At 48.1% G+C, this 27,215-nt stretch overlaps 1 protein-coding gene across 4 annotated transcripts in view; it reads right to left on the reverse strand.

Annotated features, from left to right (window-relative positions):
* Positions 1-941: 941 nt before the first annotated feature.
* Positions 942-27,215, reverse strand: part of LOC140718700 (AP-3 complex subunit sigma-2) — a 108,115-nt gene continuing 81,841 nt past the window's right edge. For 2 of the 4 annotated variants that reach the window (XM_073032758.1, XM_073032760.1), the window contains 4 exons: positions 24,345-24,416; positions 23,690-23,755; positions 2,733-2,840; positions 942-1,548 (listed from right to left, as the gene is read on the reverse strand). In XM_073032758.1, coding sequence (XP_072888859.1) covers positions 1,441-1,548; positions 2,733-2,840; positions 23,690-23,755; positions 24,345-24,416 — 354 coding nt within the window. In that variant the 3' untranslated portion in view covers positions 942-1,440. The remainder of the gene's footprint in view (positions 1,549-2,732; positions 2,841-23,689; positions 23,756-24,344; positions 24,417-27,215) is intronic. The other 2 variants (XM_073032759.1, XM_073032762.1) reach the window with 1 other exon arrangement.

Consider the following 27,215-nt stretch of genomic DNA (forward strand, 5'->3'; position numbering starts at 1 on the left):
TACTCTGGCAAAAGGAATCTGAATCTTTTGTTTGTGTGAGAGCAGCGACGGAGTTAATCAGAAGGGTTTATTGAGGAGGTGAAAACGGGAGTGGTCCAGAACGGTGAGAACTCTCGAGACGGTGACAACACCAGCACTTTGGCTGCTGAGGGTTCAGATGTGCTACTGAGTGTAGCTGAAACAGCACACTGAGAGTAGTTGAGACTGTGTACTGAGCGTAGTCGAGACTGTGTACTGAGCGTAGTCGAGACGGTGTACTGCGTGTACACGAGATGCTGTATGCAGTGTAGTTGTGTCGCTGTACGGACTGCAGTCAAGATGGTGTGCACAGTGCGGTCGCAGACGTGGGACAGAGTGCGGTCGAGACGGTGCACACACTGCAGTCGAGATGGCGTACGGAGTGCAGTCGCAGACGTGGGACAGAGTGCAGTCGAGGCAGCATACGGTGCGGTCACGGACGTGGGACTGCGTGTGACCCAGATGGTGCACACAGTGCAGTCAAGACAGTATACAGAGCGCAGTCGTGGATGTGGCACTGGGTGTAGTTGGTGAGGTTACTGCGTAGAACTTCCAACCGGAGCACAACATTATATCTTTGCTTTTTTATTCTTGACCCCTTGAAATGAATGCTTACCTTGCATTTGCCTTCCTCATCACCGATTCAACCTGCAAATTTTCCCTTCAGGTAACGTGCACGAGGACTTCCAAGCCCCTTTGTATTTCACATCTTTGAATTTTCTCTCCATTTATAAATTATTATACAATTTTTAAGAACAAAACTACAGTTTGTCAAACTGTCAAGAAATGGATATTGAATGGTAGCGAATAGATTTGATTAATCTTGGCAATTTCAAGAAATAATTTTAGGTGATGAGGATCAATGGACAGACTCACAAGTTCATAGACTCAGAATGAGTTTGGCTTTGAGCCAGCCAACAAAGGAGAGTTTGAACATCTGTTTTATTGCTGGCATGTTAAATGAGGCTTTGTGAAACATTTTAACTAGATTAGTCAAGTTGATAAGGAAAAACAATAAAGGATAACTCACTAACTATAAATGATGAAACTTTATACCCTTGGACATGCGATGGTGGGCTGGTGATTGGGTGTTTGAAGCTGGAGGAGGAGAGAACACAGAAAATACTTTGACGGTGTGGTGACTGACACTGTTCAGGCAAGAACAACAATTTCTCACAATGAAAATCCACTCTTCCTCTCTCCACAGATGCTGCCCGATCTGTCGAGTACCTCCCGTGAGTTCCGGCACTCTCAGCTTTCCGTGTTCAGGGCTGCCCCACAGACCGAGGCGACTGGTACAATTCTCAGATGAGGATTCTGTGCAGGACACAGACAGGTCTTACTGTGGTGTGCTAATCAGTATGTGGTATCTGGGGAAGTGCAGAGGACGGCGACAAGGCTTCGTGGATGCAGAACGTCCTCTTACATGAACGGGGAGAGATTGGAGACCTTGATGTTGCGAGGGATCTCAGGGAGATTTATGTTCTTGACAGCAGAGACGGCGCGCGCTGGAGCTGCAGAGAAGCCAGCCTGCAACAGAAGGAGAAGGGTTGCACTTTAGTGCCACACAGCTAAGAAACCAAACTATCCAAAGAGCCATCATGATCTAGTTGGGCAGAAGGGCTGCTTCCCTGCTCTGACCACACAATCCAAAGCAAACACAGAACACAGAAATCTACAGCACATGACAGGCCCTTCGCCCCACAATGTTGTGCCGACCTACTCTAGAAACTGCTTAGAATTCCCCTAGCGCATAGCCCTCTGTTTTACTCAGCTCCATGTTCCTATCTAAGAGTTTCTTAACAGGCCCTGTTGTATCGGCTCCACTGGCAGTGTATTCCACACTCTCACCACTCTCTGTGTGATAAACTTACCCCTGACATCCCCTCTGTACCTAAACTATGCCCCTTCATGTTAGCCATTTCAGTCCTGGGAAAAGCCTCTGACTATCCACACGATCAATGCCTCTAATCTTATACACAAGGTGGTGAGGAACTGCTGTCTGTGACCACAAAAACCTGCAGAGAATTGTGGACACGGCTCAGGAGATCTCAGAAACCAGCCTCCCCTCTATGGACCCTGTCATTGCTTCTCCCTGCCTCAGTAAAGCCGCCAGTATACTCACTACCCCACTTACCTGAAGCATCCCCTTGTGCTCACCACTGCATTGGGCAGAAGATGTGTACCATTAGGATCAAGGACAGCCGCCCCCCTGCTGGTGTAAAACCATTGAATGGTCCCTGATACAACAACATGGACTCCTGACCTCACAGTCTATTACCTTGCATGTTTTCTGAAACAACTGCACTTTACTCTGCATTCTGTTACTGTTTTATCTCATTCTACCCCAGTGAATCGATGTGTCTGAACAAAGTGCAGGAGATTCTCACTGTACACAGAACGTCTGAACAGAGTAAACCAATTTCAATTCATGAACAAATTGAGAAAAGTGAAATACATGACTGGTTTAAGTAACGGTGACCACAGAAGCATCCGCCAGCTGTAAACACCACAGTTTCCTGCGGAGCGTCAGGGAAGTATCAGCAGTATTCTTGTGTCCAGTTCCTCATTTCAGGGTGAATCAAATGTACAATAAAGCCAGTCCCACCCACAGCTCGTGATGACAATGAAGTGTGAGGCAACACCGCTACCGCTCTGCCGTCCGACACATCCTCCTGCACAGAACGTGTGACAGGGTCACTCCTCCTCCTCACCTCTGCCTTCTCCAGTTTGGACTGTGCCTCCACCTGTGTCACTATCTCATTCATGTTGGTCTCCAGCACCATTCCACCCATCACCACTTCCTGCAGGATGCAATGAACCTGTGTGGACAAGCAGAAACACGATGAGAAACTGGCGTGCAATGCCATCCGACGGCAAACATCAGCAGGCTGCCTACCGGGAACGCCAAGTGTGAAGGGGAATTTATACACTCACAGAGAAAGTCTGGGGCACAGGGGCTACAGTCCTCACGGGGTTATAGGATGTGGAAGCTTCAGAGAGGGTGCAGTGGAGATTTATTTTAAGTAATATGGCGCAGAACATATTCCTTCCAAGCCAATGAGCTGCCTCACCCAGCAACAAGAGGTGTCTTGTGTAGATGCTGGAAATCCTGAGCAACACACACAAGATGCCAGAGGAACTCAGCAAGTCATGCAGCGTCTGTTGTTTTATTTTTACTGTGTCCTGTACCAGCAGTTTGTGGTCGAAATGACAATAAAAAGTGACTTGACTTGACTTGTCTATGGAGAGGAATAAATACAGGTAGTCCCCGGGTTACGTACGAGTTCCGTTCCTGAGTCCGTCTTTAAGTCGGATTTGTACGTAAGTCGGAACAAGTACGTCCGGTATTATTTAGCGTCAGTTCGTCAAACGTTTGTCTTAGTATATAGTATATATTTTACCTTTCTATGCATATAAAACACTTAAGAAACGTTTGTATTTCAATAATTAAACCACTGTGTTGCTTAGTAATAATTGTAGCTTTCACCGGGGCAGGGCCTTTCACGTGCTCCATTATTCTCACTGTATCCGTTAACCTTTAAAATTGTTCCGATCGTTGACCGACTGTAGCCTAACACTTTCCCAATGACCGATGGCATTTCACCTCTTTCCAAACACTTTATTATTTCCACTTTATTTTCAATCGCGATCACTTCCCGTCAATGGAACAGAAACAATGTGGGCGGCGGGTCCCGAGCTGCGCCGGGTCCTAAGGACCACCGCACTAAGACAGGCTAAATGGGACAAGTGAGGGCTGTGCTGGGTTTGGGTATTTGATCCTCCACAATATTCCTCGTGGGAATTTAAACTGGAGGTGGCAGTGTTTTTTTTTTTACGAGGTCGAGTTGCGAGCTCGACATCAACCCAGCACGGATGATACGGGAGTCACTGGATCGACATCAACCCGGCAGAGCGATCTGTCACTGGATCGAACTCACTGATCTCACTGCGCCACCAGCCAACCGGAATGGTGGGAGGGGGGCAGGGTCAGGGTGAATCTTACTAAGAAAAATTTAAGCCAAATACAAAGTTAAACAGTGTCAATGGCAACGACTTAAAATGGCGTACGGTGTCACGATCCGACTTAAAATGGCAGACGGCGTTCTCCTTCCTCGGTCCATAAGTACGAGTTGTCCGTAAGTCGGATGTTCGTAACTCGGGGACTACCTGTAGTCAACATTTTGGGCCAAGAGCCTTCGTCAGGTCTGGCAGCTGAGTTCCTCCAGCTCATTGTGCACATTGCTCCATCTATTTAACCCTAGCCTAACAACAGGACAAGTTATAATTAACCTTCTAACCAGTACGTCACCTGACTGTGGGAGGAGACCAGAGCGTCCAGAGGAAACCCGCAGGGGGAACATATAGACTTGCTTACAGAGGATACCCGGATTGAGCTCTCAACTCCAATACCCCAATAAAGGTGTAAAATCATCACACTAATCACCACAGTACTGAACTGCCCACTGACTGGGTTAGAGATCACTAATCACCACAGTACGAGCTGCCCACTGACTGGGTTAGAGATCATTAATCACCACAGTACGAGCTGCCCACTGACTGGGTTAGAGATCACTAATCACCACAGTACTGAACTGCCCACTGACTGGGTTAGAGATCACTAATCACCACAGTACTGAACTGCCCACTGACTGGGTTAGAGATCACTAATTACCACATTACGAGCTGCCCACTGACTGGGTTAGATATCACTAACCACCACAGTTCAAGCTGCCCACTGACTGGGTTAGAGATCACTAATCACCACAGTACTGAACTGCCCACTGACTGGGTTAGAGATCACTAATCACCACAGTACGAGCTGCCCACTGACTGGGTTAGAGATCGTGTCTAATGAGCTGCCCACTGACTGGGTTAGAGATCACTAATCACCACAGTACTGAACTGCCCACTGACTGGGTTAGAGATCGTGTCTAATGAGCTGCCCACTGACTTGGTTAGATATCACTAACCACCACAGTTCAAGCTGCCCACTGACTGGGTTAGATATCACTAACCACCACAGTTCAAGCTGCCCACTGACTGGGTTAGATATCACTAATCACCACAGTTCAAGCTGCCCACTGACTGGGTTAGAGATCACTAATCACCACAGTACTGAACTGCCCACTGACTGGGTTAGAGATCACAAATCACCACAGTACTGAACTGCCCACTGACTGGGTTAGAGATCACTAATCACCACAGTACTGAACTGCTCAATGACTGGGTTAGAGATCACTAATTACCACAGTACTGAACTGCCCAATGACTGGGTTAGAGATCGAGTCTAATGAGCTGCCCACTGACTGGGTTAGAGATCACTAATCACCACAGTACTGAACTGCCCACTGACTGGGTTAGAGATCGTGTCTAATGAGCTGCCCACTGACTGGGTTAGATATCACTAACCACCACAGTTCAAGCTGCCCACTGACTGGGTTAGAGATCACTAATCACCACAGTACTGAACTGCCCACTGACTGGGTTAGAGATCACTAATCACCACCGTACTGAACTGCCCACTGACTGGGTTAGAGATCACTAATCACCACAGTACTGAACTGCTCACTGACTGGGTTAGAGATCACTAATCACCACAGTACTGAACTGCCCACTGACTGGGTTAGAGATCACTAATCACCACAGTACTGAACTGCTCACTGACTGGGTTAGAGATCACTAATCACCACAGTACGAGCTGCCCACTGACTGGGTTAGAGATCACTAATCACCACAGTACTGAACAGCCCACTGACTGGGTTAGAGATCGTGTCTAATGAGCTGCCCACTGACTGGGTTAGAGATCACTAATCACCACAGTATGAGCTGCCCACTGACTGGGTTAGAGATCGTGTCTAATGAGCTGCCTACTGACTGGGTTAGAGATCACTAATCACCACAGTACTGAACTGCTCACTGACTGGCTTAGAGATCACTAATCACCACAGTACGAGCTGCCCACTGACTGGGTTAGAGATCACTAATCACCACAGTACGAGCTGCCCACTGACTGGGTTAGAGATCACTAATCACCACAGTACGAGCTGCCCACTGACTGGGTTAGAGATCACTAATCACCACAGTACTGAACTGCCCACTGACTGGGTTAGAGATCACTAATCACCACAGTTCAAGCTGCACACTGACTGGGTTAGAGATCACTAATCACCACAGTACGAGCTGCCCACTGACTGGGTTAGAGATCACTAATCACCACAGTACTGAACTGCTCACTGACTGGGTGTGAGATCACGAATCACCACATTACGAGCTGCCCACTGACTGGGTTAGAGATCACTAACCACCACAGTTCAAGCTGCCCACTGATTGGGTTAGAGATCACTAATCACCACAGTACTGAACTGCCCACTGACTGGGTTTGATATCACTAATCACCACATTTAAGCTGCCCACTGACTGGGTTAGAGATCACTAATCACCACAGTACAGAACTGCCCACTGACTGGGTTAGAGATCACTAATCACCACAGTACGAGCTGCCCACTGACTGGGTTAGAGATCATTAATCACCACAGTATGAGCTGACCACTGACTGGGTTAGAGATCACTAATCACCACAGTACTGAACTGCCCACTGACTGGGTTAGAGATCATGTCTAATGAGCTGCCTACTGACTGGGTTAGAGATCACTAATCACCACAGTACGAGCGGCCCACTGACTGGGTTAGAGATCGTGTCTAATGAGCTGCCTACTGACTGGGTTAGAGATCACTAATCACCACAGTACTGAACTGCTCACTGACTGGCTTAGAGATCACTAATCACCACAGTACGAGCTGCCCACTGACTGGGTTAGAGATCACTAATCACCACAGTACTGAACTGCCCACTGACTGGGTTAGAGAACACTAATCACCACAGTACGAGCTGCCCACTGACTGGGTTAGAGATCACTAATCACCACAGTACTGAACTGCTCACTGACTGGGTTAGAGATCACTAATCACCACAGTACGAGCTGCCCACTGACTGGTTTAGAGATCACTAATCACCACAGTACTGAACAGCCCACTGACTGGGTTAGAGATCGTGTCTAATGAGCTGCCCACTGACTGGGTTAGAGATCACTAATCACCACAGTATGAGCTGCCCACTGACTGGGTTAGAGATCGTGTCTAATGAGCTGCCCACTGACTGGGTTAGAGATCACTAATCACCACAGTACGAGCTGCTCACTGACTGGGTTAGAGATCACTAATCACCACAGTACGAGCTGCCCACTGACTGGTTTAGAGATCACTAATCACCACAGTACTGAACAGCCCACTGACTGGGTTAGAGATCGTGTCTAATGAGCTGCCCACTGACTGGGTTAGAGATCACTAATCACCACAGTACTGAACTGCCCACTGACTGGGTTAGAGATCGTGTCTAATGAGCTGCCCACTGACTGGGTTAGAGATCACTAATCACCACAGTACGAGCTGCCCACTGACTTGGTTAGAGATCACTAATCACCACAGTACTGAACTGCCCACTGACTGGGTTAGAGATCACTAATCACCACAGTACTGAACTGCTCACTGACTGGGTTAGAGATCACTAATCACCACAGTACGAGCTGCCCACTGACTGGGTTAGAGATCACTAATCACCACAGTACTGAACAGCCCACTGACTGGGTTAGAGATCGTGTCTAATGAGCTGCCCACTGACTGGGTTAGAGATCACTAATCACCACAGAACTGAACTGCCCACTGACTGGGTTAGAGATTGTGTCTAATGAGCTGCCCACTGACTGGGTTAGAGATCACTAATCACCACAGTACGAACGGCCCACTGACTGGGTTAGAGATCGTGTCTAATGAGCTGCCTACTGACTGGGTTAGAGATCACTAATCACCACAGTACTGAACTGCTCACTGACTGGCTTAGAGATCACTAATCACCACAGTACGAGCTGCCCACTGACTGGGTTAGAGATCACTAATCACCACAGTACTGAACTGCCCACTGACTGGGTTAGAGATCACTAATCACCACAGTACGAGCTGCCCACTGACTGGGTTAGAGATCACTAATCACCACAGTACGAGCTGCCCACTGACTGGGTTAGAGATCACTAATCACCACAGTACGAGCTGCCCACTGACTGGGTTAGAGATCACTAATCACCACAGTACTGAACTGCCCACTGACTGGGTTAGAGATCACTAATCACCACAGTACTGAACTGCCCACTGACTGGGTTAGAGAACACTAATCACCACAGTACGAGCTGCCCACTGACTGGGTTAGAGATCACTAATCACCACAGTACTGAACTGCCCACTGACTGTGTTAGAGATCACTAATCACCACAGTACTGAACTGCTCACTGACTGGGTTAGAGATCACTAATCACCACAGTACGAGCTGCCCACTGACTGTGTTAGAGATCACTAATCACCACAGTACGAACGGCCCACTGACTGGGTTAGAGATCGTGTCTAATGAGCTGCCCACTGACTGGGTTAGAGATCACTAATCACCACAGTACGAACGGCCCACTGACTGGGTTAGAGATCGTGTCTAATGAGCTGCCTACTGACTGGGTTAGAGATCACTAATCACCACAGTACTGAACTGCTCACTGACTGGCTTAGAGATCACTAATCACCACAGTACGAGCTGCCCACTGACTGGGTTAGAGATCACTAATCACCACAGTACTGAACTGCTCACTGACTGGGTTAGAGATCACTAATCACCACAGTACGAGCTGCCCACTGACTGGTGTAGAGATCACTAATCACCACAGTACTGAACAGCCCACTGACTGGGTTAGAGATCGTGTCTAATGAGCTGCCCACTGACTGGGTTAGAGATCACTAATCACCACAGTACGAGCTGCCCACTGACTGGGTTAGAGATCACTAATCACCACAGTACTGAACTGCCCACTGACTGTGTTAGAGATCACTAATCACCACAGTACTGAACTGCTCACTGACTGGGTTAGAGATCACTAATCACCACAGTACGAGCTGCCCACTGACTGTGTTAGAGATCACTAATCACCACAGTACTGAACAGCCCACTGACTGGGTTAGAGATCGTGTCTAATGAGCTGCCCACTGACTGGGTTAGAGATCACTAATCACCACAGAACTGAACTGCCCACTGACTGGGTTAGAGATCGTGTCTAATGAGCTGCCCACTGACTGGGTTAGAGATCACTAATCACCACAGTACGAACGGCCCACTGACTGGGTTAGAGATCGTGTCTAATGAGCTGCCTACTGACTGGGTTAGAGATCACTAATCACCACAGTACTGAACTGCTCACTGACTGGCTTAGAGATCACTAATCACCACAGTACGAGCTGCCCACTGACTGGGTTAGAGATCACTAATCACCACAGTACTGAACTGCCCACTGACTGGGTTAGAGATCACTAATCACCACAGTACGAGCTGCCCACTGACTGGGTTAGAGATCACTAATCACCACAGTACGAGCTGCCCACTGACTGGGTTAGAGATCACTAATCACCACAGTACGAGCTGCCCACTGACTGGGTTAGAGATCACTAATCACCACAGTACTGAACTGCCCACTGACTGGGTTAGAGATCACTAATCACCACAGTTCAAGCTGCACACTGACTGGGTTAGAGATCACTAATCACCACAGTACGAGCTGCCCACTGACTGGGTTAGAGATCACTAATCACCACAGTACTGAACTGCTCACTGACTGGGTTAGAGATCACTAATCACCACAGTACTGAACTGCTCACTGACTGGGTGTGAGATCACGAATCACCACATTACGAGCTGCCCACTGACTGGGTTAGATATCACTAACCACCACAGTTCAAGCTGCCCACTGACTGGGTTAGAGATCGTGTCTAATGAGCTGCCCACTGACTGGGTTAGAGATCACTAATCACCACAGTACTGAACTGCCCACTGACTGGGTTAGAGATCACTAATCACCACAGTTCAAGCTGCCCACTGACTGGGTTAGAGATCACTAATCACCACAGCACTGAACTGCCCACTGACTGGGTTAGAGATCACTAATCACCACAGTACTGAACTGCCCACTGACTGGGTGAGAGATCACTAATCACCACAGAACTGAACTGCCCACTGACTGGGTTAGAGATCTCTAATCACCACAGCACTGAACTGCCCACTGACTGGGTTAGAGATCACTAATCACCACAGTACTGAACTGCCCACTGACTGGGTTAGAGATCACTAATCACCACAGAACTGAACTGCCCACTGACTGGGTTAGAGATCACTAATCACCACAGTACGAGCTGCCCACTGACTGGGTTTGATATCACTAATCACCACAGTTCAAGCTGCCCACTGACTGGGTTAGAGATCACTAATCACCACAGTACGAGTTGCCCACTGACTGGGTTAGAGATCATTAATCACCACAGTATGAGCTGCCCACTGACTGGGTTAGAGATCACTAATCACCACAGTACTGAACTGCCCACTGACTAGGTTTGATATCACTAATCACCACATTTAAGCTGCCCACTGACTGGGTTAGAGATCACTAATCACCACAGTACAGAACTGCCCACTGACTGGGTTAGAGATCACTAATCACCACAGTACTGAACTGCTCACTGACTGGGTTAGAGATCACTAATCACCACAGTACGAGCTGCCCACTGACTGGGTTAGAGATCATTAATCACCACAGTATGAGCTGACCACTGACTGGGTTAGAGATCACTAATCACCACAGTACTGAACTGCCCACTGACTGGGTTAGAGATCATGTCTAATGAGCTGCCCACTGACTGGGTTAGAGATCACTAATCACCACAGTACGAGCGGCCCACTGACTGGGTTAGAGATCGTGTCTAATGAGCTGCCTACTGACTGGGTTAGTGATCACTAATCACCACAGTACTGAACTGCTCACTGACTGGCTTAGAGATCACTAATCACCACAGTACGAGCTGCCCACTGACTGGGTTAGAGATCACTAATCACCACAGTACTGAACTGCCCACTGACTGGGTTAGAGATCACTAATCACCACAGTACGAGCTGCCCACTGACTGGGTTAGAGATCACTAATCACCACAGTACTGAACTGCTCACTGACTGGGTTAGAGATCACTAATCACCACAGTACGAGCTGCCCACTGACTGGTTTAGAGATCACTAATCACCACAGTACTGAACAGCCCACTGACTGGGTTAGAGATCGTGTCTAATGAGCTGCCCACTGACTGGGTTAGAGATCACTAATCACCACAGTATGAGCTGCCCACTGACTGGGTTAGAGATCACTAATCACCACAGTACTGAACTGCCCACTGACTGGGTTAGAGATCGTGTCTAATGAGCTGCCCACTGACTGGGTTAGAGATCACTAATCACCACAGTACTGAACTGCCCACTGACTGGGTTAGAGATCACTAATCACCACAGTACTGAACTGCTCACTGACTGGGTTAGAGATCACTAATCACCACAGTACGAGCTGCCCACTGACTGGGTTAGAGATCACTAATCACCACAGTACTGAACTGCCCACTGACTGGGTTAGAGATCACTAATCACCACAGTACTGAACTGCTCACTGACTGGGTTAGAGATCACTAATCACCACAGAACGAGCTGCCCACTGACTGGGTTAGAGATCACTAATCACCACAGTACTGAACAGCCCACTGACTGGGTTAGAGATCACTAATCACCACAGTATGAGCTGCCCACTGACTGGGTTAGAGATCACTAATCACCACAGAACTGAACTGCCCACTGACTGGGTTAGAGATCGTGTCTAATGAGCTGCCCACTGACTGGGTTAGAGATCACTAATCACCACAGTACGAACGGCCCACTGACTGGGTTAGAGATCGTGTCTAATGAGCTGCCTACTGACTGGGTTAGAGATCACTAATCACCACAGTACTGAACTGCTCACTGACTGGCTTAGAGATCACTAATCACCACAGTACGAGCTGCCCACTGACTGGGTTAGAGATCACTAATCACCACAGTACTGAACTGCCCACTGACTGGGTTAGAGATCACTAATCACCACAGTACGAGCTGCCCACTGACTGGGTTAGAGATCACTAATCACCACAGTACGAGCTGCCCACTGACTGGGTTAGAGATCACTAATCACCACAGTACGAGCTGCCCACTGACTGGGTTAGAGATCACTAATCACCACAGTACTGAACTGCCCACTGACTGGGTGTGAGATCACGAATCACCACATTACGAGCTGCCCACTGACTGGGTTAGATATCTCTAACCACCACAGTTCAAGCTGCCCACTGACTGGGTTAGAGATCACTAATCACCACAGTACGAGCTGCCCACTGACTGGGTTAGAGATCACTAATCACCACAGTACTGAACTGCCCACTGACTGGGTTAGAGATCGTGTCTAATGAGCTGCCCACTGACTGGGTTAGAGATCACTAATCACCACAGTACTGAACTGCCCACTGACTGGGTTAGAGATCGTGTCTAATGAGCTGCCCACTGACTGGGTTAGATATCACTAACCACCACAGTTTAAGCTGCCCACTGACTGGGTTAGATATCACTAACCACCACAGTTCAAGCTGCCCACTGACTGGGTTAGATATCACTAATCACCACAGTTCAAGCTGCCCACTGACTGGGTTAGAGATCACTAATCACCACAGCACTGAACTGCCCACTGACTGGGTTAGAGATCACTAATCACCACAGTACTGAACTGCCCACTGACTGGGTTAGAGATCACTAATCACCACAGTACTGAACTGCCCACTGACTGGGTTAGAGATCACTAATCACCACAGTACGAGCTGCCCACTGACTGGGTTTGATATCACTAATCACCACAGTTCAAGCTGCCCACTGACTGGGTTAGAGATCACTAATCACCACAGTACAGAACTGCCCACTGACTGGGTTAGAGATCACTAATCACCACAGTACTGAACTGCTCACTGACTGGGTTAGAGATCACTAATCACCACAGTACGAGCTGCCCACTGACTGGTTTAGAGATCACTAATCACCACAGTACTGAACAGCCCACTGACTGGGTTAGAGATCGTGTCTAATGAGCTGCCCACTGACTGGGTTAGAGATCACTAATCACCACAGTACGAGCTGCCCACTGACTGGGTTAGAGATCACTAATCACCACAGTACTGAACTGCCCACTGACTGTGTTAGAGATCACTAATCACCACAGTACTGAACTGCTCACTGACTGGGTTAGAGATCACTAATCACCACAGTACGAGCTGCCCACTGACTGTGTTAGAGATCACTAATCACCACAGTACTGAACAGCCCACTGACTGGGTTAGAGATCGTGTCTAATGAGCTGCCCACTGACTGGGTTAGAGATCACTAATCACCACAGAACTGAACTGCCCACTGACTGGGTTAGAGATTGTGTCTAATGAGCTGCCCACTGACTGGGTTAGAGATCACTAATCACCACAGTACGAACGGCCCACTGACTGGGTTAGAGATCGTGTCTAATGAGCTGCCTACTGACTGGGTTAGAGATCACTAATCACCACAGTACTGAACTGCTCACTGACTGGCTTAGAGATCACTAATCACCACAGTACGAGCTGCCCACTGACTGGGTTAGAGATCACTAATCACCACAGTACTGAACTGCCCACTGACTGGGTTAGAGATCACTAATCACCACAGTACGAGCTGCCCACTGACTGGGTTAGAGATCACTAATCACCACAGTACGAGCTGCCCACTGACTGGGTTAGAGATCACTAATCACCACAGTACGAGCTGCCCACTGACTGGGTTAGAGATCACTAATCACCACAGTACTGAACTGCCCACTGACTGGGTTAGAGATCACTAATCACCACAGTTCAAGCTGCACACTGACTGGGTTAGAGATCACTAATCACCACAGTACGAGCTGCCCACTGACTGGGTTAGAGATCACTAATCACCACAGTACTGAACTGCTCACTGACTGGGTTAGAGATCACTAATCACCACAGTACTGAACTGCTCACTGACTGGGTGTGAGATCACGAATCACCACATTACGAGCTGCCCACTGACTGGGTTAGATATCACTAACCACCACAGTTCAAGCTGCCCACTGACTGGGTTAGAGATCGTGTCTAATGAGCTGCCCACTGACTGGGTTAGAGATCACTAATCACCACAGTACTGAACTGCCCACTGACTGGGTTAGAGATCACTAATCACCACAGTTCAAGCTGCCCACTGACTGGGTTAGAGATCACTAATCACCACAGCACTGAACTGCCCACTGACTGGGTTAGAGATCACTAATCACCACAGTACTGAACTGCCCACTGACTGGGTGAGAGATCACTAATCACCACAGAACTGAACTGCCCACTGACTGGGTTAGAGATCTCTAATCACCACAGCACTGAACTGCCCACTGACTGGGTTAGAGATCACTAATCACCACAGTACTGAACTGCCCACTGACTGGGTTAGAGATCACTAATCACCACAGAACTGAACTGCCCACTGACTGGGTTAGAGATCACTAATCACCACAGTACGAGCTGCCCACTGACTGGGTTTGATATCACTAATCACCACAGTTCAAGCTGCCCACTGACTGGGTTAGAGATCACTAATCACCACAGTACGAGTTGCCCACTGACTGGGTTAGAGATCATTAATCACCACAGTATGAGCTGCCCACTGACTGGGTTAGAGATCACTAATCACCACAGTACTGAACTGCCCACTGACTAGGTTTGATATCACTAATCACCACATTTAAGCTGCCCACTGACTGGGTTAGAGATCACTAATCACCACAGTACAGAACTGCCCACTGACTGGGTTAGAGATCACTAATCACCACAGTACTGAACTGCTCACTGACTGGGTTAGAGATCACTAATCACCACAGTACGAGCTGCCCACTGACTGGGTTAGAGATCATTAATCACCACAGTATGAGCTGACCACTGACTGGGTTAGAGATCACTAATCACCACAGTACTGAACTGCCCACTGACTGGGTTAGAGATCATGTCTAATGAGCTGCCCACTGACTGGGTTAGAGATCACTAATCACCACAGTACGAGCGGCCCACTGACTGGGTTAGAGATCGTGTCTAATGAGCTGCCTACTGACTGGGTTAGTGATCACTAATCACCACAGTACTGAACTGCTCACTGACTGGCTTAGAGATCACTAATCACCACAGTACGAGCTGCCCACTGACTGGGTTAGAGATCACTAATCACCACAGTACTGAACTGCCCACTGACTGGGTTAGAGATCACTAATCACCACAGTACGAGCTGCCCACTGACTGGGTTAGAGATCACTAATCACCACAGTACTGAACTGCTCACTGACTGGGTTAGAGATCACTAATCACCACAGTACGAGCTGCCCACTGACTGGTTTAGAGATCACTAATCACCACAGTACTGAACAGCCCACTGACTGGGTTAGAGATCGTGTCTAATGAGCTGCCCACTGACTGGGTTAGAGATCACTAATCACCACAGTATGAGCTGCCCACTGACTGGGTTAGAGATCACTAATCACCACAGTACTGAACTGCCCACTGACTGGGTTAGAGATCGTGTCTAATGAGCTGCCCACTGACTGGGTTAGAGATCACTAATCACCACAGTACTGAACTGCCCACTGACTGGGTTAGAGATCACTAATCACCACAGTACTGAACTGCTCACTGACTGGGTTAGAGATCACTAATCACCACAGTACGAGCTGCCCACTGACTGGGTTAGAGATCACTAATCACCACAGTACTGAACTGCCCACTGACTGGGTTAGAGATCACTAATCACCACAGTACTGAACTGCTCACTGACTGGGTTAGAGATCACTAATCACCACAGTACGAGCTGCCCACTGACTGGGTTAGAGATCACTAATCACCACAGTACTGAACAGCCCACTGACTGGGTTAGAGATCGTGTCTAATGAGCTGCCCACTGACTGGGTTAGAGATCACTAATCACCACAGTATGAGCTGCCCACTGACTGGGTTAGAGATCACTAATCACCACAGAACTGAACTGCCCACTGACTGGGTTAGAGATCGTGTCTAATGAGCTGCCCACTGACTGGGTTAGAGATCACTAATCACCACAGTACGAACGGCCCACTGACTGGGTTAGAGATCGTGTCTAATGAGCTGCCTACTGACTGGGTTAGAGATCACTAATCACCACAGTACTGAACTGCTCACTGACTGGCTTAGAGATCACTAATCACCACAGTACGAGCTGCCCACTGACTGGGTTAGAGATCACTAATCACCACAGTACTGAACTGCCCACTGACTGGGTTAGAGATCACTAATCACCACAGTACGAGCTGCCCACTGACTGGGTTAGAGATCACTAATCACCACAGTACGAGCTGCCCACTGACTGGGTTAGAGATCACTAATCACCACAGTACGAGCTGCCCACTGACTGGGTTAGAGATCACTAATCACCACAGTACTGAACTGCCCACTGACTGGGTGTGAGATCACGAATCACCACATTACGAGCTGCCCACTGACTGGGTTAGATATCTCTAACCACCACAGTTCAAGCTGCCCACTGACTGGGTTAGAGATCACTAATCACCACAGTACGAGCTGCCCACTGACTGGGTTAGAGATCACTAATCACCACAGTACTGAACTGCCCACTGACTGGGTTAGAGATCGTGTCTAATGAGCTGCCCACTGACTGGGTTAGAGATCACTAATCACCACAGTACTGAACTGCCCACTGACTGGGTTAGAGATCGTGTCTAATGAGCTGCCCACTGACTGGGTTAGATATCACTAACCACCAGAGTTTAAGCTGCCCACTGACTGGGTTAGATATCACTAACCACCACAGTTCAAGCTGCCCACTGACTGGGTTAGATATCACTAATCACCACAGTTCAAGCTGCCCACTGACTGGGTTAGAGATCACTAATCACCACAGCACTGAACTGCCCACTGACTGGGTTAGAGATCACTAATCACCACAGTACTGAACTGCCCACTGACTGGGTTAGAGATCACTAATCACCACAGTACTGAACTGCCCACTGACTGGGTTAGAGATCACTAATCACCACAGTACGAGCTGCCCACTGACTGGGTTTGATATCACTAATCACCACAGTTCAAGCTGCCCACTGACTGGGTTAGAGATCACTAATCACCACAGTACAGAACTGCCCACTGACTGGGTTAGAGATCACTAATCACCACAGTACTGAACTGCTCACTGACTGGGTTAGAGATCACTAATCACCACAGTACGAGCTGCCCACTGACTGGGTTAGAGATCATTAATCACCACAGTATGAGCTGCCCACTGACTGGGTTAGAGATCACTAATCACCACAGTACTGAACTGCCCACTGACTGGGTTAGAGATCATGTCTAATGAGCTGCCCACTGACTGGGTTAGATATCACTAATCACCACAGTTCAAGCTGCCCACTGACTGGGTTAGAGATCACTAATCACCACAGTACTGAACTGCCCACTGACTGGGTTAGAGATCACTAATCACCACAGTACTGAACTGCTCACTGACTGGGTTAGAGATCACTAATCACCACAGTACGAGCTGCCCACTGACTGGGTTAGAGATCACTAATCACCACAGTACTGAACAGCCCACTGACTGGGTTAGAGATCGTGTCTAATGAGCTGCCCACTGACTGGGTTAGAGATCACTAATCACCACAGTATGAGCTGCTCACTGACTGGGTTAGAGATCACTAATCACCACAGTACTGAACTGCCCACTGACTGGGTTAGAGATCGTGTCTAATGAGCTGCCCACTGACTGGGTTAGAGATCACTAATCACCACAGTTCAAGCTGCACACTGACTGGGTTAGAGATCACTAATCACCACAGTACGAGCTGCCCACTGACTGGGTTAGAGATCACTAATCACCACAGTACTGAACTGCTCACTGACTGGGTGTGAGATCACGAATCACCACATTACGAGCTGCCCACTGACTGGGTTAGATATCTCTAACCACCACAGTTCAAGCTGCCCACTGACTGGGTTAGAGATCACTAATCACCACAGTACGAGCTGCCCACTGACTGGGTTACAGATCACTAATCACCACAGTACTGAACTGCCCACTGACTGGGTTAGAGATCGTGTCTAATGAGCTGCCCACTGACTGGGTTAGAGATCACTAATCACCACAGTACTGAACTGCCCACTGACTGGGTTAGAGATCGTGTCTAATGAGCTGCCCACTGACTGGGTTAGATATCACTAACCACCACAGTTTAAGCTGCCCACTGACTGGGTTAGATATCACTAACCACCACAGTTCAAGCTGCCCACTGACTGGGTTAGATATCACTAATCACCACAGTTCAAGCTGCCCACTGACTGGGTTAGAGATCACTAATCACCACAGCACTGAACTGCCCACTGACTGGGTTAGAGATCACTAATCACCACAGTACTGAACTGCCCACTGACTGGGTTAGAGATCACTAATCACCACAGTACTGAACTGCCCACTGACTGGGTTAGAGATCACTAATCACCACAGTACGAGCTGCCCACTGACTGGGTTTGATATCACTAATCACCACAGTTCAAGCTGCCCACTGACTGGGTTAGAGATCACTAATCACCACAGTACAGAACTGCCCACTGACTGGGTTAGAGATCACTAATCACCACAGTACTGAACTGCTCACTGACTGGGTTAGAGATCACTAATCACCACAGTACGAGCTGCCCACTGACTGGGTTAGAGATCATTAATCACCACAGTATGAGCTGCCCACTGACTGGGTTAGAGATCACTAATCACCACAGTACTGAACTGCCCACTGACTGGGTTAGAGATCATGTCTAATGAGCTGCCCACTGACTGGGTTAGATATCACTAATCACCACAGTTCAAGCTGCCCACTGACTGGGTTAGAGATCACTAATCACCACAGTACTGAACTGCCCACTGACTGGGTTAGAGATCACTAATCACCACAGTACTGAACTGCTCACTGACTGGGTTAGAGATCACTAATCACCACAGTACGAGCTGCCCACTGACTGGGTTAGAGATCACTAATCACCACAGTACTGAACAGCCCACTGACTGGGTTAGAGATCGTGTCTAATGAGCTGCCCACTGACTGGGTTAGAGATCACTAATCACCACAGTATGAGCTGCTCACTGACTGGGTTAGAGATCACTAATCACCACAGTACTGAACTGCCCACTGACTGGGTTAGAGATCGTGTCTAATGAGCTGCCCACTGACTGGGTTAGAGATCACTAATCACCACAGTATGAGCTGCCCACTGACTGGGTTAGAGATCACTAATCACCACAGTACTGAACTGCTCACTGACTGGGTTAGAGATCGTGTCTAATGAGCTGCCCACTGACTGGGTTAGAGATCACTAATCACCACAGTATGAGCTGCCCACTGACTGGGTTAGAGATCACTAATCACCACAGTACTGAACTGCTCACTGACTGGGTTAGAGATCACTAATCACCACAGTACTGAACTGCCCACTGACTGGGTTAGAGATCACTAATCACCACAGTACTGAACTGTGAGCAATGATATCCCACTGCTCGTTGGGAATGTCGTTGGGTATCGGGAGGGGAGCGACTCTCCGGATATCCCACTGCTCCTTGGGAATGTCGTTGGGTATCGGGAGGGGAGCGACTCTCCGGATATCCCACTGCTCCTTGGGAATGTCGTTGTGTATCGGGAGGGGAGCGACTCTCCGGATATCCCACTGCTCCTTGGGAATGTCGTTGGGTATCGGGAGGGGAGCGACTCTCCGGATATCCCACTGCTCCTTGGGAATGTCGTTGGGTATCGGGAGGGGAGCGACTCTCCGGATATCCCACTGCTCCTTGGGAATGTCGTTGGGTATCGGGAGGGGAGCGACTCTCCGGATATCCCACTGCTCCTTGGGAATGTCGTTGGGTATCGGGAGGGGAGCGACTCTCCGGATATCCCACTGCTCCTTGGGAATGTCGTTGGGTATCGGGAGGGGAGCGACTCTCCGGATATCCCACTGCTCCTTGGGAATGTCATTGGGTATCGGGAGGGGAGCGACTCTCCGGATATCCCACTGCCCTTGTCCTGGCTGATAGAGGTGCTGGGCTGTCTCAGAAATGTTGTTGGGTTGAGCGCCTCTCCGGATTCCAAAGGTGACTGCAGCTTCGGAAGCCCAACACTATGCAGGACAGTAATTGCCCGGCAGCCAATCTGCCAACACTCCCTCATTCCCTCACTCCTCTGCCGGCATACTGCAATTGCAGTCTGTTGCACCTACAGGACACAGTGAAGCCACTCATCAGAGCCCTGAGACAGCCCAGCACCTCTATCAGCCAGGACAAGGGCAGGAACAGCACACCACCCTGGCTGGAAGATCTATTGTTCTCCCTTCACTGTCACTAGGTGAACTCCCTTCCTCACAGCACTCTCACAGGACACGGGCAAGATTAGACATGTACACAAGTAATGTCAAATCTTCTGAACTTTGGTTATCTGGAACGTTGCACAAGCAGGGTCCTTAGCATTGTCAATGATCCCTCCCAACCGTCCAACAATATCTTTGACCCTCTACCATCAGGCAGGAGATTCGGACAAGAACTGTAGGATGGGAAACAGTTTCATCCCCCCAGGCCGTGAGACACTGAACTCCCTGCCAACACCCAGGTCTCATCGTGAAGTGTCAGTAGGGTTATACTGTTTACTTTTTAACTTGTATTGCTAATGCACCTTATTATTTGTTAATCTATTTGTGATAATATTACTTTGTGTGATGTGTGTTGTATGTATTGTGTTATGCACCTTGGTTCAGAGGAACACTGTATCATTTGGCGGTATACGTATGTACAGATGAACAATAAACGTTTCGTTTGGCGGTATTCGTGTCTACGGTTGATGAACAATAAACGCTGTTTCATTTGGCGGCATACATATGTACGGTTGAACAATAAATCTGTTTCATTTGGCGGTATACCTGTGTATAGTTGATCGACAATGAACTGAAGTTGAGCTTGTTATTAAGGTGTGCATACGCTCTCAGGCTCTGCTTCACCCCCACTTCTCAAGGGTGACTAAACACAGCCCGTGAAGCCGACTGCCTCTGAGTGAATGTAGAAACAGTCACTGTTGCCCTGGCTCACACAGCAGAGAGCTATTATTGTTTATATTGAGAGTGACATAGTTGGGAGTAAAGGTTTAGTGAGAATCAGTGTCATAATTATAATTGCAATAAAACACACTGCAATTGTAAAGTGATGATTTACAATGATCTCTTTTAAAACAGAAAATATCTTATCACAACAACAAGATACCCTGGCAACATTAACACCAGCCAGACACATGACTGCATAAAATATGAATGGAACTAGCTGGGTTCAGAAGTTAGAAAGAGGCACAGGCCATTCAGCCCAATCACTCCATGCTGGCATCCCATTAGACACCCTCTACCTCTGCTTTCCATCACCAGTCACTCCAGTCACTTTCCATTACTCAGGGAGAGAAGTTTCTTCTGAACTCCACCTCTCTCCTGGTGCCCCTCCTCCTTCCCTTGCTCCCACGGTCCACTCTCCTCCCCTATCAGATTCCCTCTCCTTCAGCCCTCTATCCTTTCCACCTATCACCTCCCAGCTTACTTCAGCCCTCCTCCCCCACCCACCCACCTTCCCCCTCACCTGGTCTCACCTGTCACCTGTCAGCTTGTCCTCCTTCCCCTCCCCCAACTTGTTCTGGCTGTCCCCTTCCTTTCCAGTCCTGATGATGGGTCTTGGCCCGAAAGATCGACTCTCCACAGATGCTGCCTGACCCACTGGGTTCCTCCAGCATTGTGTATGTTGTTCTGAATTCCCAGCATCTGCAGAATCTGGACTTCCAGGGGAACAGTGACTCTAGCTGTGCTCTTCCATTTCAGGAAACATTCTCCCCAAATCTAGACAAAGCAGTATGATAACGGCCTGAAATTGTTTAAAGCAAAACCGGGTGGGAAGTTGGCAATGCCTGCTGAATCCCTAGTCATCTACCTGTCGGCACCTCACAAACCCCTGAACCTCGAGGAGTTTCTGGCTCCCTGGACTACTCCCCACTTCTGAATTGAGAGCTTTCACTCGAGCACAAACTTCTCCCTGACACTCGAGTGCAGAACTGAAGACAAGTCATACTGGGGAGATATCAGATCTCATCTGTGACATTAAAGTTTGCTTCTCGTAGGAACAGAAAAATTACTTCCTTAGGACTATGGAAAGCCCCGAGTTACTGCAGACGTTTGGCCAACTTTCATTCTTCGCTCAGTTTGGGATCCGATGACTGATCTCCATGATGAACACCCATCTGATCTTCCAACCACAAGGACCTTGTCCCTTTTATAATTGGTTTTGTTGTCAATACTGAAAGGCTCACAAATTTATTGTTCTCTCATATCTCAAAAACAGCTCAAGTGAAGGACTGGCGCTGGTTACTGCCAAATTCTGCTACTGAAACATCTTGCCAGCTTGGTTATAAACAGAAGAGATTCTGCAGGAGCTGGAAATCCAGAGCAACACACAAAATGCCAGGGAACTCGACAGGAAGGGCAGCATTCATGGAGGGAAATACAGTAAAGTTGATATTTCTGGCCCAGACTCTTTATCTAGATTGTTACCAAAACTGAATTAATCAGCTACAGCAACACTACCAAGGCAGTATTGCATGAACATTGCTAATGTAGAATCATACAACACTGACAGAGGACAAGCAAGTTCCACACAGACAGGCCCGTTTATTCGGCTGGGTCTCCTGTCTCACTGCTTCTTCCTGCAGGACATCGAATAAACACTTGCTTGAAAATTTACATAAATCTGCCCTTGGGACCTGATGATGGAAAATAAATCCTTCAGATATCCTCCTGTCATAAGCCTTCACTCATTACCAATCGCAAGTAAACACTGCCTGCTTGACTCAGTGTGATACACTGGTAACTGCAAACAAAGATGAGACCACCAAGAAACATTTTGATTTTACAAGCAAAGGTTTTCTTTCTAAAACGTGACCTGTGTTCCCCCAGACAGAACAGCTGACTGGATAAGAGACACCGTTAGGCCTGGAGACAGGGATCGGTGTAGACATTCCCGAGAAACACTGTTAGGCCTGGAGACAGGGATCGGTGTAGACATTCCTGAGGGATACCGTTAGGCCTGGAGACAGGGATCGGTGTAGACATTCCCGAGGGATACCGTTAGGCCTGGAGACAGGGATCGGTGTAGACATTTCCGAGGGATACCGTTAGGCCTGGAGACAGGGATCGGTGTAGACATTCCTGAGGGATACCGTTAGGCCTGGAGACAGGGATCGGTGTAGACATTCCCGAGGGATACCGTTAGGCCTGGAAACAGGGATCGGTGTAAACATTTCCGAGGGATACCGTTAGGCCTGGAGACAGGGATCGGTGTAGACATTCCTGAGGGATACCGTTAGGCCTGGAGACAGGGATCGGTGTAGACATTCCCGAGGGATACCGTTAGGCCTGGAGACAGGGATCGGTGTAGACATTTCCGAGGGATACCGTTAGGCCTGGAGACAGGGATCGGTGTAGACATTCCTGAGGGATACCATTAGGCCTGGAGACAGGGATCGGTGTAGACATTCCTGAGAAACACTGTTAGGCCTGGCTCTCTTACCATTGTCAATGATCCCTCCCATCTGTTCAGCAATGTCTCTGGCTGCCCACCATCAGACAGGAGGCACTGTAGTATTAGGACAAGAATTGTTAAGATGGAAAGCAGTTTCTATCTCCAGGCTGTGAGATTACCAAAGTCACTGTCACCACCCAGTGTGCAGTGGGGCTATCTGGAGAATCTCTCACCATCACCTATTCAAAGCACTGAATGGAAATGAATATTCAGTCCGAGACCCTTCATTAGGTGTTAATAAGACCTTACGATATAGGAGCAGAAGTACACCATTCAGCCCATCGAGTCTGTTCTGCCATTCAATTCTGGGCTGATCCAATTCTTCTAGTTATCCCCACCTCCCACCTTCTTGTCACAGTACCTCTCACTCCAAAGTCAACAATACATGATGTACCCTCTGACTGTGAGCTCACACTGCCCTGAGACTGGATGAGGCCTAGCTGATTCGACAGCCTCCCATTCCAACCCTAACAGTGAAATCCATCATACTCTGCCAAAGCATAGGATGCAGTTGTTAACTTTGTCCAGCCAGATACAATCTGCGACCTTTATCAAACATTTGGCCTCCATTACATGACGTATCTGAATGCAGACAAATTTAGAATAATTAACACTAACAAAGAGCAGCAGATTAAAAACATACCTTATCCATGTGGAATATAAGGTCCAGTTCACAGACATTCTCAAAACATTTGTCCAGCGTCTCCACAAATACCTGAAGAGTTGAAGCAAACATTGAGCATCAGATAGACACAGAAACACAACTGGCTTGACTACGATGGATTACGGAGGAGCACGGCCTGTGTCCTTGCACCAAATGTCTCCATACAGTGAGCTGGACATGTGCAGGACAGACCACTTCAGCTGGAGGAAAGATCATTAACATTTTTGGTTGATAACCTTTCATTCCATCGTTCCTGACTCCGACAGATGAGGCCCAACGACTATTTTCAGCAATCAATCATTTAATTAAATTCTTTAAAATCCTCAGTGATGAGAATCTGTCCTGGGTCCGATATGTAAGTGTCATCATGAAGAAAGCACAGCAGCACCTCCACTTTCTTAGAAGTTTGTGAATATCCAGCATGACATCTAAAACTTGGACAAACTTCTATAGACATGTGGTGGACAGTACCCTGACTGGCTGCATCACAGCCTGGTTTGCAAACACCAATGCCCTTGAATGAAGAAGCCTACAAAAAGCAGTGGATACAACCCAGTCCATCACAGGTCAAGCCTTCCCCATCACTGACCCCTCCGCCCAGGACATGCTCTCTCCTCACTGCTGCCATCTGGAAGGAGGTACTGGTCCTCAGGACCCACTCCACCTGGTTCAGGGACAGTCATCAGGCTCTTGAACGAAAGGAGATAACTTCCCCTTGAACTGTTCCCACAGTCTATGAACTCACTTTTAAGGACACTTCATTTCATATTCTCGATATTTATTGCTTGCTGGTGTTTGTTTGTCTGTTTATTGATTTAATTATTTTCCTCTTTATTTTTGTCTTTGCACAGTTTGCTATCTTTTGCGCATTGGTTGTTTGCTCCTCCTGTTGGGTGCAATCTTTCATTGATTCTATTGTGTTTCTTGTGAATGAGGGTATAGATAGGATCAATGCAAGTAGGCTTTTTCTACTGAGCTTGGTTGGGACTACAACCAGGGATCATGGATTAAGGGTGAAAGGTGAAATTTTAAGGGGAACACATGGGGGAATTTCTTCACCCAGAGGGTAGTGAGTGTGTGGACTGAGCTGCCAGCACAAGTTGTGCATGTGGCTCAATTTCAACATTTAAGTGGTTTGGATAGTAAGGGTATGGAGGGCTGAAGGGCCAGTTTCTGTTGTACTTCTCCATTGGAATGTCTAAATGACCACAGTCAGAGCAAGACACGGATGGTGGATGCTGCAAAATGCAGAGGGGATGGGGAGTGGGGAGTTGGGGAAAGGGAAGGTAAGGAGAAGTGGGGATGAGAAAAGGAGGGGTGGGGAGAGCGGGTTGAGGGGATGAGGAGCATAGGAGTGGGTAGACATTGGACTTACTACAGGTAATTCTCACTGTAACTGTCAGATGTGGGTAACATCAGGAAAGAAATGAGGCTCAAGGAGACTTAACACAATTATCCGGAATGCACGACTGCCTGCTACGATTTATTACCGATTCTCCCATTGAAAGTCAGACCAGTGGATTTTGTTCGAAAGGTAAAGGCTGACCCAGCACCACGAACTGGGGCTTCAAAGCATCCCTAAACTCTCAGAATGCTTCAGTAGACAAATATCCTTTCACCTTGGAAAGAATGTTGGTCCAAAGGGAAAGATAAGGTAACAGTCATTAATTGATACCGAGTAAGTTTGCTGAGTGTGTAACAGCTGATCACTGCAGATAATCAGCTTGCCCTGTCCCTACAGTCTGTGGCTCATTTACCAGAGGTGCACACTGTCCATAAAGTACAGGGGCTGGGGGAAGATGTCAGAGTTGCCTTACAATGGTGGGCTGTGTTTATTCTTACTGAAGTGTGGGAGACAGTGGGGGGGGGGGGGGGGTTGAACTTCAATGTTCAATATTCAAGATTGTTGACAGCTTTCTTCACTCATCACAGCATTATGTGCCATGTCATATGACATGGGTTATCATGGTCTCTTGACTATGACTGTTCTTGGCAAATTTTCCTATAGAAGTGGTTTCACGTGACCCTGATCGGGGGGCTAAGCAGGTGCTACACCTTGGCCAAGGGCGACCTGCAGGCTAGCGGAGGGAAACAGCACCTTACACCTCCTTTGGTAGAGACGTATCTCCAGCCCACCACCCACATTCTTCAGTACACCAAGTATGAAGGAGAACAAAATAATTGTTATTCCAGATCGGAAGCAGCACAAAAAAAAAACCCAAAATAAATATAAAAGCAACCGTATAAAACACAGTGAACCAGTACAAAAAAGCTGGATGAACTCAGCAGGTCGGGTAGCATCCATTGAAAGAAGCAGTCAGTGTTTCGGGTCGAGACCTTTCATCAGGGCCATAGCATCTTTGTGTTTACAGTGAACCAGTAACTGCTGAGTGTGGCTATACAGACTAAACGCACAGCCAGAACACAAGGTGACTGACAGGGACTGATAGTGACAGCATGCAGACTACAGACGTTTATAAACTAACAGGGACATCGATAGGAAAGGAACCACAAACAAGAGAAAATCCGCAGATTCTGGAAATCTGAGCCACACACAGAAAGTGCTGGAGGAAATCAGCAGGCCAGGCAGCATCTGTGAACAAAAGCACAGTCGATGTTTCTGGCCGAAACCCTTCAGCAGATAGGAAAGATCAACTTTCTCCCGCCAACAACTACAAGCACGTTGAAGGTGAAGAGGGAGGAAAAGGAGGGGTGAGAGACATCCGAGAGATTTTTTTTCACACAGAGGATGGTACAACAGTGGTGATTGCAAATATATTTACAAGATTTAACAGGCATTTGGACAGGTTCGGGTGCTGGGGGAGGTGGTTAGACTAGACTGGAGGCCGT

This window comes from Hemitrygon akajei, chromosome 30, assembly GCF_048418815.1.
Source record: "Hemitrygon akajei chromosome 30, sHemAka1.3, whole genome shotgun sequence".
In the NCBI taxonomy this organism is placed as follows: Eukaryota; Metazoa; Chordata; class Chondrichthyes; order Myliobatiformes; family Dasyatidae; genus Hemitrygon; species Hemitrygon akajei.